A 12,161-nucleotide genomic window follows, 5' to 3' on the forward strand; every position below is an offset into this window, starting at 1 on the left:
TGATAAAACGGTCCCGGATGTAATCTTTTGTTTGTTATGAGTGAAGGTCAACTTAGAATAAAAAAAACAAAAAAACAGGAAATAAAAAAGGATTTAAATATAACATGGCAACAAATTGCCACAAAGGGGATACGTCGATAAAAAACAAGGAGTTTATTGAAAAAACTTGGTTTTGAGTGACCATTTGTGTTTATCTGAGTAAAAGTGCTTTGTGTAGCAGTCAATAACACTCCCTTGTGCAGTGTAATGAGACCTGTGGGACGAAATGTGTGAGTGTATTGTATTTTCACTAAGTGCCAGTAAATAAAGAAGTTGAGCCCAGGGAGGTGTGTTGCGGTTACACACGCCTTCCTACATGGGCCCTGGCGTTAATAAGCCTTTTGAATAGGGCTCGCAAAGAAGAGGAAGGAAAGCGGTTCTTTTGTTCGAGGAGATAAAATACTGCATGTTGGTGTAGACTGTAAATACTATGGCAGACACACACCCTCCCTGCATTAAACACGTGTTCGCACACACATACCTGTGTACACACGCACACAAACACTGAGCACGTACTGAGCAGAATACTATACTAATACTGACTAAAGTTCAGATTCAGCTCCATGTTGACATTGTTGTTCAGTGCAATATTAATAAATCAAATAAATATAAATTGTGAATTTCTTGCTCTACCACATTCCAAAGATAGATTCATATGAGTGCCTGGAAAAGCAAACTCATCATCACACTGAGCTCATTATCATGTTTTGACTTTGCTTGTTTTGATTGTTTGCAAGACTTTTGCTTTGTACAATGACTAGTGCTTTTAAAATGCAGGATGTATGCCTCTGGAGAATGGCGCATGATCAAGTGATGATTGATTGGTATGAATGCGGCGAAAAAAGTGTGCCAAGAAAATGTTCTCTACACCTTTACACCAGCATGGGATGCAAGTTGAATCCGTGGATTCATGCTACCGGTGCCAAATTCTCTTAGCAGAAATCCAGATTCATCAGACCAGGCAACATTTTCCAGTTTGTCCAGGGTTGGTAAGTCTGGGTCCACTGGAGCCTCAGCTTTCTGAAGTGGAACCAGACGGCATGGTCTTCTGCGGTTGTAGCCGTCTGCCTGGAAGTTTGATGTGGTGTGAATTATGATATGCTTTTCTGCTTACTGTAGTCTTTCTGTCAGCTCGATCAAGTCTGGCCATTCTTCACTAATCTCCAGATATATCCAGAGTGACATATTTATATCAACTGAGCAGCTATGGGCCTCGCTCAAGGGTTTAGGAGTTGCAGCTTGGTGTGGCTGGGACTTGAACACACAACCTTTGAAATCCAATGCCCTAACCACCCCAATGCACAAAGCTTTCATTAAAAAGGATGTTGTTCATTCACAAAACTGCTGCTGACTGGATTTTTTTGTACTTTATTGCACATCTCTATATAAGCATGGTAGATTGGTTGATCCCAGAAGCAGCCGTTTGTTGAAAAGCCCAAACCAGCCTCTTTGGAAACGACCTTGACATCGCATTTTCCCCTCATTCTGATGGTCGGTGTGAATATTTTTCTGCACTTCTTCACCTTTACCAGGATTTTATGCATTACAGTGCTGCTTAATAAAATGTGTACAGGCATTTATAACTTTCAAGTGAGGGTCGATATTAAATCTTTATTGATGCACACTTTTTCTATGAATCTAATCATTTCTACTCAATGTGGAAGGATTGATCCAGATTGCAAAATTGTAGATACTTTATATTTTATAGTTTTGTTTTTTTACCCAGACCCAGATACACTGTGGTTTTGTGATAACAATATTATCACCTTGTTTATTCAAATAGCTGTTAGCGTGGCACAGCATACACACCGTTTCTAATAATTTACATTTGCAAAGAATGTAGTGTTTAACTGATTGCTGTCCTTTGTCAGTTCCTGTCAGCGGTGAATAGCAATAATCTCGGCGTGCTTCTGTAATCTCCCACCACCCAAGTTTATCTCGGCTCATCTATTCTTCTATGCTTGGTGAACGTGAAAGGGGAACTTCCCAGCCAGGCCGGTTGATATTTAAAACTCATTTATTGGTTGTAAAAAAAAAAAAAACCTGTTTGTTAGTAGGACAGAAATTGACCAATGTATTCATATAACAATATAACAATATAACAATATATATATATATATATATATATATATATATATATATATATATATATATATATATAATAATAAATTAAATATGATTACAGTGAAATTTGCATTGCATGAATACATAGTAAACAGTGAAACAATAACAATGGCCTAATAAATGCATACACACACCACACATACACACAATGAATTTTTATCTGGAATACCCCATGCGCGCAAAAATGCCTTTACATTCAGCAAAACGCTTTTGTATCACACTATACGCTATACGCTCGGTTCGTTCGTTAGCCCCCAGGCCTGCTTACTCTAATATTACACACCTTCACATGTATGCAAATCAATATATTAAATCATTCGTAGCATTTAAGGAAAGCCGTCTGTGATTTAAAGCAACGGTGGTGAACACGTACATGAACAGGAACAGGAACACGAACGCGCACATGCTCTCAAGCATCCAAACCAGAAATGCAAATATGATTCCTGAACAAAGTAATGGTTTCGAGGTGCTGTTTTTTTTTTTTTTTCCTGATGGAGATCAGGAGATAACGTGATTGTCGTCAAGCTCCTGCTCTCTATTTCCAAAAAGAGAAGTACTCTGGAATGGGTTGCACCATATGAAGTTTGACGTTGTCGCATTTAAATCTACCTGAGAACATAACCCCCCGCTAGCTAGGGGAAGACTATAAAAATCATTGCCAGAAGAGAAAACCCCTCACATTTACCTGTCTAATGTATAAAAATAGTAGGCCCGGATAGTTTAAACATCGCTTGCTGGATTGGACGCCTGGATTAGACACTTTGAACACAGCAAATTGGTGAAATGGTGAGTTTTAGATAAATGTACTGTATGTGAAATGAATCCAGAGCGTCGCACTAATACTGTGCGATTCTCTAAAATGTTCAATAAGAAAATAGAAAAGAAGGGTTTTCAATTATTTATTTGTGTTTGTTTCATTTTCTCATGCAGGGGTCTCAAAATAATGATATTAATCAGGATTTCCAGGATGCCATTGATGTGATGCAGCGACACTCAGAAATATTTTACTATGATACAGGTAATCGCTGTTTACAGGTGAAAGACAGGATGAGCTGTTACTTTCTTTTGACTAACAGTCATCTGTTTTTCTTCAGACAGTAAATACACTGAGAATATCCGAAGTCATGATTCGGCGGTTCAGTACTCACTGTCTTGTTACCGCTACGCACCTCACTCTGCAGGATCGTCTGCTTCGTACGATTGGGGTGAAGCTTCGGTAACTTCTGAATACAAGATGCTGTACTACTTATGAATGGTTATTTTTTTTAGACGTGATAGTGATCAACCTCCTTCTTTTTCTGTTTTCTTATAAGTCGTGGTCTCATTTGGTACCAGAGGCGTCTCCATGGGGAACAGCCGAGCCTTCGGTGCTCTACCCAATACTACCTGAACGGCTGCGGAAAGGTGAGCCTCTTTGGTGTTCTATTTTCTCCTGTTTGACTCCTGTAGGAAATTTGTTTATTCTGATCTTTACGCTGATGGTCAGCGAGCCTTCTGTCCTGGAGATCCAGCGTCCTTCAGAGCTGTTCTCAAACACAGCTCTCCAGTCCGTATATTTACATTTACGTTTACTGCTTTTTGTAGACGCACTTATCCAGACCAACTTACAATTTATCTTGTTTATCCAACTGAGCATGTATAGGGTTCAAGGCCTTGCTCAGGGACCCACTTGGTGTGGGATTTGAACTCACAACCTTCAGAGCAAGTCCAATGCCTTAACTTCATATAGCTACATTTAAGCTCAAAGTTCTGAGGAAGTTTCTATGTTGTTTAAAGGATTAACGAGTGAGAGCTCTGTAGAACAGCATAATATTTGACCAAAATATGAATCATTATAAGTATTAAAAACATGACCGTTACCTTTTTCTTACCTTGTCCTGCACCTTTGTTTCCACCGCTCAGGCCGAAAGAAGCTGCGTCTGTACGAATACCTTCATGAAGCCCTGCACGATGCCAGCATGGTTGACTCCATTCAGTGGACGGACCATGGCACCGGAACATTCCACTTCATTTCTAAAAACAAAGAGAAGCTTGCTGAGTGCTGGGGCCAGCGCAAGGGCAACCGCAAAGCAATGACCTACCAGAAAATGGCCCGGGCGCTACGCAACTACAGCCGCACGGGTGAGATTGTCAAAGTGCGCCGCAAACTCACCTACCAGTTCAACCCGCTGATCCTGCAGAGACTGGAGACCATTACAGCATCTGGTCCATCATCACAAGAGCTTATCTCTCACCAGATCCCTCCTGAACAGGGCTACTACTGCTCATCTGGATCCGACTGGCACAACTGGTACGCACAGTGCCCTTACCCTGCAGAGTACGACTTTACTTCGTCACTGACGTCAACAGAGGGCCTCAAAACACACAACACAACTCAGTGAAGACAAACCTGAAAGACTTTTCCTGCAGCATGCACCTGATTGTGCAATGAACCTGACTTGAGCATGAGAAATCGCCCTGCAATGCCGAATATACGTACAGAACTTAAACAGGTCCTGCTAATGTCTAAAAACTGGAAAAAAAGTGTTTACTATTTTGTGCTTGGTAATGTCTGTAAACCGTAAAATTACATTTTGCATTGTATTACATATTGCATCGTATTCACATATCGCATTGTATTTTACTGAGCTATAAAATGAAGTAAATATGAAGTAGATGAGAACAAAGATAAGCATAAACTCAAATAAAACTGTATCAAATTCCCAGCCTGCAAAAGATCTGCTTCATATGGATGATGATTTATCAAACGGCACGATTAGTGCTCACGTCTACTTTCTTCAGTTCTTAAAAAAATTAAAAAATAAACCCAAAAACACACAAAAGAAAAGAGAGAGTGAAAAGGAAAAAAGGAAGCAAGACTGATATATGACTTAATAACTTAATTGCAATGCTGCAGTTTCCTTCAATTAATAAAGTTTCCTTCCAGGATCAATAAAGTCTAAAAATCTATCTATCTATCTATCTATCTATCTATCTATCTATCTATCTATCTATCTATCTATCTATCTATCTATCTATCTATTTAATAAGATAAAAAAAAAATACACATATAGTTCAGGACCTCCGTGTGCTTTAAAAAATAAAAAGTCTAAAATTAAAAAAATCAAAATTTTAGGCCTTGATAAGTGAAATCCACTGTTCTTCACTGGTACTGGTCTAAAATCATTTTAAACAGGTCTTAATTTTCTGATGTCCATGCAACACCACCTCTAATGCGCATTGAAATGCTCCTGCAGCACTTGAATGTTTTTGTTTGTTAGTTGGTTTCCATGGCGGTGTAGTTCTTTCTTTCTTTTTTTCTTTTGCTAGTCCAAATATAATTTGTTGTATTATGACTACAAATGAGATCAACATGCAACAGACAATTAGCTTTCTGTTATTGGCGCAAATTGTACCAAATATGTAAAGCGGTATTTTTTTTCAGCCATGAGGAAGTGCAGGTTTAGTGATACATGGTTTGGAAAAAAACTGAATTTAGGGCTTGATTAAGGCCGGTTGCAAACAACATGTTATTGTGTTACATGCATGTGTGTGTGTGTGTGATTGATGTCATGATATAGGTCTTAAATTTCATTCTTATTGGTTTTAAAAAGGTCTGAAAAAGTCTTACATTTGACTCGAAACCTGCAGAAACTCTTTTGTAATATTCCTCTTTGTCTGTTCGAACATATAATAATGCTGAAAAACATACAACTTGCCTTAATTCATTGATCGAAAAAACCTTTATCTGTTGTGCTCCAGAAGGAGTGTGTATCGTGTAGTGTGTTGTGTAGTGTGTGTTGTGCAGTGTGTACTGTGGTGTGTGGTGGCTGTTCCCTTCTTATCTCGCCCAGTAAAGAGAAGGATGTGGTCAAGGGTCTACATAATGCTTAAAAAGTCAGGGAGGTGTGTGAGACGGAGATCAGCAGCTTCTACTGTTCTGGTGGTTGGGGTGCTGAGCGTGTTTGTCGGAGTTGTTTGAAGGTTTGGGGTCTCAGACAGACCACGTTTGTCATGTAGGTTGTAGATCATGACTGCGGAGGCAGTCCGTTCCCCGTCATGGAGCTTATTAAGAGGGGAGACTCGGCATGGATCGGAAAACGCAATAACAGCTGCATTCGATCCAGTAATTGCTTGGCGTTGTGTGTGTTAGATTTGCATGTTAGATTTTGTTAGACACTTTTTTTCCCCTTATATAGTTTTAATGAATAGGAAGATTTGCCTAAAAAAACACAGTCTGTAAAGACCTGGTGTGGTGGCAGAGCGACATGGTAAGCATCTGCCTGTATCAAACTTAGAGCGTCACAAATATTTGTCTGGAACATTTTTTAAAGCTATGTGTGTATTCTTGATTCACAGAATCCCTCCATGAATTATCAGACAGACCTCGAGGTCATTTTGGAGTTCCTTGAAGAGCATTGCAGACAGGAGACTAGAGGCCTGTGGGACAATGGTGAGTAATAGAAATGTCCGATTGAATACAAAAGATCATCATGACCTTTAAAGTGTGTATATGTGTGTGTGTGTGTGTGTGTGTGTGTGTGTGTGTGTGTGTGTGTGTGTGAATGTAGCTTGAAGGCATAGCACTCATAATTGTTGTGTTACCCTTGCAGCTGATTTGCATATGAATCAGCAAAGCATCGGAGACAACTACGGCATTCTGTCAGCAAAGTCTCAACCTGTAAGAAATGTTCACCATAAAAGTTCAAGCAAAAGAAATTGAATTTTTAAAACTATTTTAATTGTATTGCATTTTCTTGTACACTGAAGGCTACAGGAAAGGAAATGGGTTTCGATTCAGCTGGACTCAGGAACACAGTAATCCAGAGTTTGTCCATGGAGGAAACTTTAAACGCTCCTGCTGGAGAGGAGAGAGTTTCGGGTCAACACACGAGCCCGGGGGAAAAAGACGAATCCAGCTCTACACCTGCAGGCAGAGGTGAGTTCTGCTTTTTGCGGTTTGACAGATCAGAGTAGCTAAACATTGCCTGAGGGGAACAATAGCTTTAGGAGCGGCCAGTCCGCTGTCCTGCCCATAACTGCCAAACACAAACCCTATTCTCCCTTATCTCTCATCAGTGTCAGTGTCTGACTTTAATGTGGCATGCAAGAGATCTGTATCATAATAAGTTCTCCACAAAGAACTCTATTCATTGTGCCTTTTAGGGGAAATGGTTTGCCTTCACCCCTCCACCCCATGTGAGAGCGCAAAAAAACCCACCAATCACTTTATATAGTTCCAGGAAAAAAGCTGCGTCTCTTCCACTTCTTGTTCGAGATGCTTGAGGACCCTGGAATGGCCCACTGCTTGTCCTGGGTGCCTGCGTCCGTCGGGGTTTTCCGCTTCTCGTCCACCTATAAAGAGCATGTGGCAGCACTCTGGGGCCAGCGCAAGGGCAACCGAAGGCCCATGACCTACCAGAAGATGTCCCGCGCCCTGAGAAACTACACCCGCTCCGGAGAAATCATTAAAGTGAGAAAAAAACTGACCTACCAGTTCAGTGGAGCGGTTCTGACTACGTTACGGAGTCAGCAGCCAATAAAAAACGCCTGATCGTTTCTTTTTTTTTTCTTTTTTTTGTTGTTTTACGCTTTTTTTTATAATTCCCTGTCTGTCTCTGAGTCAGTATTCAGTCCGAGGCTGTAACGATGCAGAAATTCTGTGTTTTTGTTTTTTCCATAACAATTAATGACACTAAAAAATCATACTAAAGTACAAAGAGGAACTAAATAATACAATGTTAAAGATCACCATTAAAGCTTTTGACTGCATGAAGCACAACACTGTATATGTTCTGCAGCAATTCTGCAACGTTTTTACTTCTGTCTTTGTGTTTTTCTTGAGCTGGAGTGATTTTTTTTTTATACAAAATAAAGTGATTCTACTTTTTACTGTCGTGTTTGTTTCCTTTCAAGCGATCCTGCTCGTTATTTATATAGACTACAGATACAGGAAGGTGACTGGTTCATGAATAGACGAATATAAATTGAAATAAATTGTGTGGTACATATAAATCACTGATCAATAACATCAAAATAATGATTAAATTGTTCTAAGATGTAATTTACAATAATTCGATTTTCATATTTTTAACCTATTTATATCATTTAAACTAAATATCAACACGTTTTTTCCATGACCACGTCATTTTTTAAAAACCAAAATAGTTCTGTAAAAAATATATGTATGAAATAAAAAATTAAAGAATTCTTACACACCTATATCACAATCAAATCAGCATTCGGTGATTGATCTCAGATGATGGGAAGTATTATGAGAAGGTTTGTATGCAACATTTATAAGACTGATATCCATCCTTTATATATATATATATATATATATATATATATATATATATATATATATATATATATATATATATATACTGTATATATATATATATAATAATTTTTTATCCCTATTTTTATACTTAGTTATATGTTATACCTTTATTCTACTTTTATACTTTATATATACTGTATATATATATATATATATATATATATATATATATATATATATATATATATTTTTTTTTTGTATTTTATTTTTATTTACATGTTCGACAGTCGTTCAAAAAGTCGTTCATTTCACTACACGTCCAACTCTGTATAAATGTTTACATGACAAATAAAAAAAAGTAAATCAGCAAGACACACTTTTCTGTCTCAGAGGATGACAATAAGTGAATATTCTGGGATTTTTTCTCTTTTTATTCTACAAAGTGTAAAGTGTAAATGAGTGCTTTACACTCGTCACATGTACATTACGGCAAAGTGAAATTCTTTCATCATGCCCCTGAAGGACAGAGGGTCAAGGGCCTTGCTGAAAATCCACAAGAGTGGCAGCTTGGCAACTCAGAGCCTCAACCAGCCAACTACCACCTCCCCTTTGTGTATTGAATTGTGTAATAAATGCCCAGAATTTATAAAAAGAAATTAAATAAAATGCTTTTTTTGTTTCTGCTACATATATTCCTGTTTAAAACTAATTTAAAAGTAAGTAACCCCAAAGGCAGCACGTCTACTCATCTAAAGATGTCTCTGTTCCTGTAATTAAACACATTTATGGGATTTGGCGATGCCCATATCAAGAGCGACTTACAACTGAGCAGTGGAGTGTTAAGGGCCTTGTTTAAAGGTCCAACAGTGGCAGCTTTGGGATTTGAACCTGTCACCTTCCGATGCAAAGTCCAATTCCTTAACCAGTGATATACTACATTTTACACACAATTTACTCAGGGGCCCAGCAAACACACAACAACAAATTCCTGACCAGAGTGTCATGTGATAAGCTCCCGTGACCCCATGACACCACGTTCGAGTCCCCTGCCTTGCTTTGCGATCGTGCGAAGCAGGAGAGCCGGTTCCACAGTTCCACAGTCAATAGTGCACAGGAGAAATTCTAAGCCATGCTGTTGCGTCCGGAAACTAGCGTAATGAGATCATCTCAGCCGGATGATTTACTGCCTGACAAAACATCATGTTATATTTAGCGTTTAAACAGAGGAGGAGAGAACGTCCTCCTTCCTCCTTCCTCCTCATAAATCTTTTTCACCTCAATCACTTCTTTTGTTTACTTCTCATACATTTTATAAAAAAAAAATTAAAGCCTGCTTTCAAAAAATCGGTGCATTTGTTGTTAAAAAAAATGATTTTGCTTGAATTTACCAAAGTACCTTTGTACTATGTTACGCCCAGGCAAAAGAGGCAGGAAAGAGCTTTTTGCTTACTGTCAAAGAAATGTTTTTCACCTTAGAAATCTTGTTTTGATTGGCGCTTGGTGTTTCTACTGATCACCAACATACAGTTCAGCATCAGTTCAACAGCAAACATTTAGAGAGGAATAAATGATGAAGAAACTCCAGACGCGAACTCTCCACAACACACGTGACCTCATTTACAGGATTTATAACATTAAAGTCTTTTTACATTTGATTAAGCAAAGAGTCTTGTGGTAAAAATTATAATAGGAACATTATAGCGATAATAAATCATAGTACTTGGATACTTAAGTAACTCAAACTCTTAAGGTCCTTCTTCAGACCATCTGAGTGAGTTTTTTTTCTTTATCACCTCTGGATTATTTATTATGGACAAGCTTATAAGGACTCATTTATGATGATTTATATTAAAATGTAAAATCCCTTTGGGGAAGAAAAGAAGCTGTTCTTTGCTCTCAGCAGGTGGCGATGTTGCTGCATTAGACACTAGTTCCCAAATCTGCTGTACTCTGGAGATTTGCTGGCAGAACTGTTTATAGCTGAAATTGTGTTATAAATAAGTACAGATACCTTCAACAGCTTTAAATACAGGAGGATCTGGGACTAGGACCTTTGAGGCCCAAGCATGTAATCAGTTCCACACTTTTTTTTGTAATTATACTTAATTTAAGGAGATTTAGTGTATAATTTGTGTAAAATATACACATTACGTACAGATTATGGGAAATATCTGTATCAATATGTGATATACACTATATGGAGAAAAGTATTAGAACTTTTCCTGATTGTTCCAGGTTCTTCTCCAGACTTTTGGAGGCAAACCTCCAAACGTGGAGACACACAATTTTGTAGGATGTCCAGCATGACAATGCCGCTGTTCACAAAGCCAGATCCATGGGTGCTTTACATGGGTACTTGGTTCTATCCTGAGCTCAGCACACTTTGTGTGGAGCTTCCCATGTTCTACCCTTGTCCATATTGGTTCTCCATGTTGGTACTTTTAGGTTCTTCATTGTTCCCCCTGTGTCCATGCTGGTCTCTTCAGATTTTCTGGTTTTTAGGTTCTTCTCATGTACATGTTGGTTCCTTTAGTGTCACTAGTATTCTTCTTGTGTCTATGTTGGTTCCTTTAGGTTCTCTAGAATTCTTCTTGTGTCCATATTGGTTCCTTTAGGTTCCCTAGTGTTCTTTTCATGACCAAGTTGGTTCCTTTAATGTCTCTGGCATTCTCCACTTGTTTGTTCTTTTTTTAGGTTCTCTAGTGTTCTTCTCACAACCATGTTCTTTGTTGTTCTCCCTGTGTCCTGTATATGCCTGTTCCAGCAGCTCCTTGAAGATATGGGGAGTGGTAGCCCCAGTGCTTAAGGCGCTGGGTTACTGATCTAAAGGTCGGGGGTTCAGCCCCGGTATCGCCAAGCTGCCACTCTTGGGCCCTTGAGCAAGGCCCTTAACCCTCTGTGCTCCAGGGGGCCGTATCATGGCTGACAAATTTAACAAATTTAACTGTGCTGTAAAGTATATGTGACAAATAAAGGCTATTCTGGTCTATTCTTCATATGCTTACCATGGGTTGGAAGATGTGGAAGATCTCCTGCTGTAGCGCTCCAACCCTATTAAACATGATAAATGTGAACGCTGACTGAACTGCAGGCCTCCTCACCTTCTCACCTACATCAGTGCCTGACTTTACTAACACCCTTGTGGATGAATGAATCTCCACAAATATCTAGTGGAACATCCTCCCAGAAGAGTGGAGGTTATTCTAACAGCAAATGGAGACTCAATGAAAGGTTTAAAGGTCAAAGATTCCCACAAGTGTCTTATGTGTCATATAATCGAAGAAACTAATCCAAATGAAACACACAATGTTGCATTCATCACATGTCAGTTAGATCTTCTTTGCCCTCTTTAGCTTCTCTAGAATTCAATTTGTTCCTTCACGAGATAATAAAAGTTGAGTATCACTCCAGACCTATTTACTTTTACCCTGGTTTACATTTCGCTCGGATGACAGAGTCTTGCTTCAGATATGTGGAGTTTTTAATGACTTGACACTCAGCACACAGCTTCATCCTGATCACCACATACAGCTTAGATACACTTACACCTAATCCACAGGCTCGTTTATATCTCAGCACAGCTGGATTAGAGTTTCAAAGAATGTTTCGAGTGGATGATCATTCGTATTTTTAGCTTCAAATTACAGTTTCTAGGAATAGATATCCTCCTGCAACGTTCTATTATTATTAATATTATTATTTAGGACAGCCTTGATGCATTCAGCACACTCCTTGA

General features: G+C 38.7%; 2 protein-coding genes across 2 annotated transcripts; both read left to right on the forward strand.

The window, feature by feature from the left end:
- The first annotated feature begins 2,806 nt into the window (after nucleotides 1–2,806).
- Nucleotides 2,807–4,864, forward strand: spic (Spi-C transcription factor (Spi-1/PU.1 related)). The gene is made up of 5 exons (XM_046859941.1): nucleotides 2,807–2,949; nucleotides 3,094–3,181; nucleotides 3,258–3,379; nucleotides 3,477–3,567; nucleotides 4,066–4,864. Exons 1-5 carry the CDS (start codon nucleotides 2,947–2,949, stop codon nucleotides 4,542–4,544), a joined length of 783 nt encoding a protein of 260 aa, XP_046715897.1. The 5' UTR covers nucleotides 2,807–2,946; the 3' UTR covers nucleotides 4,545–4,864.
- A 1,161-nt stretch (nucleotides 4,865–6,025) lies between these two features.
- Nucleotides 6,026–8,032, forward strand: spi2 (Spi-2 proto-oncogene). Its single transcript, XM_046859942.1, has 5 exons — nucleotides 6,026–6,413; nucleotides 6,502–6,595; nucleotides 6,756–6,823; nucleotides 6,913–7,081; nucleotides 7,380–8,032. The coding sequence occupies exons 1-5, from the start codon at nucleotides 6,411–6,413 to the stop codon at nucleotides 7,694–7,696; spliced, it is 651 nt and encodes a 216-aa protein (XP_046715898.1). The 5' UTR covers nucleotides 6,026–6,410; the 3' UTR covers nucleotides 7,697–8,032.
- The last annotated feature ends 4,129 nt before the right edge of the window (nucleotides 8,033–12,161 follow it).

Source organism: Silurus meridionalis, chromosome 10 (genome assembly GCF_014805685.1).
Source record: "Silurus meridionalis isolate SWU-2019-XX chromosome 10, ASM1480568v1, whole genome shotgun sequence".
NCBI classification, from domain to species: domain Eukaryota; kingdom Metazoa; phylum Chordata; class Actinopteri; order Siluriformes; family Siluridae; genus Silurus; species Silurus meridionalis.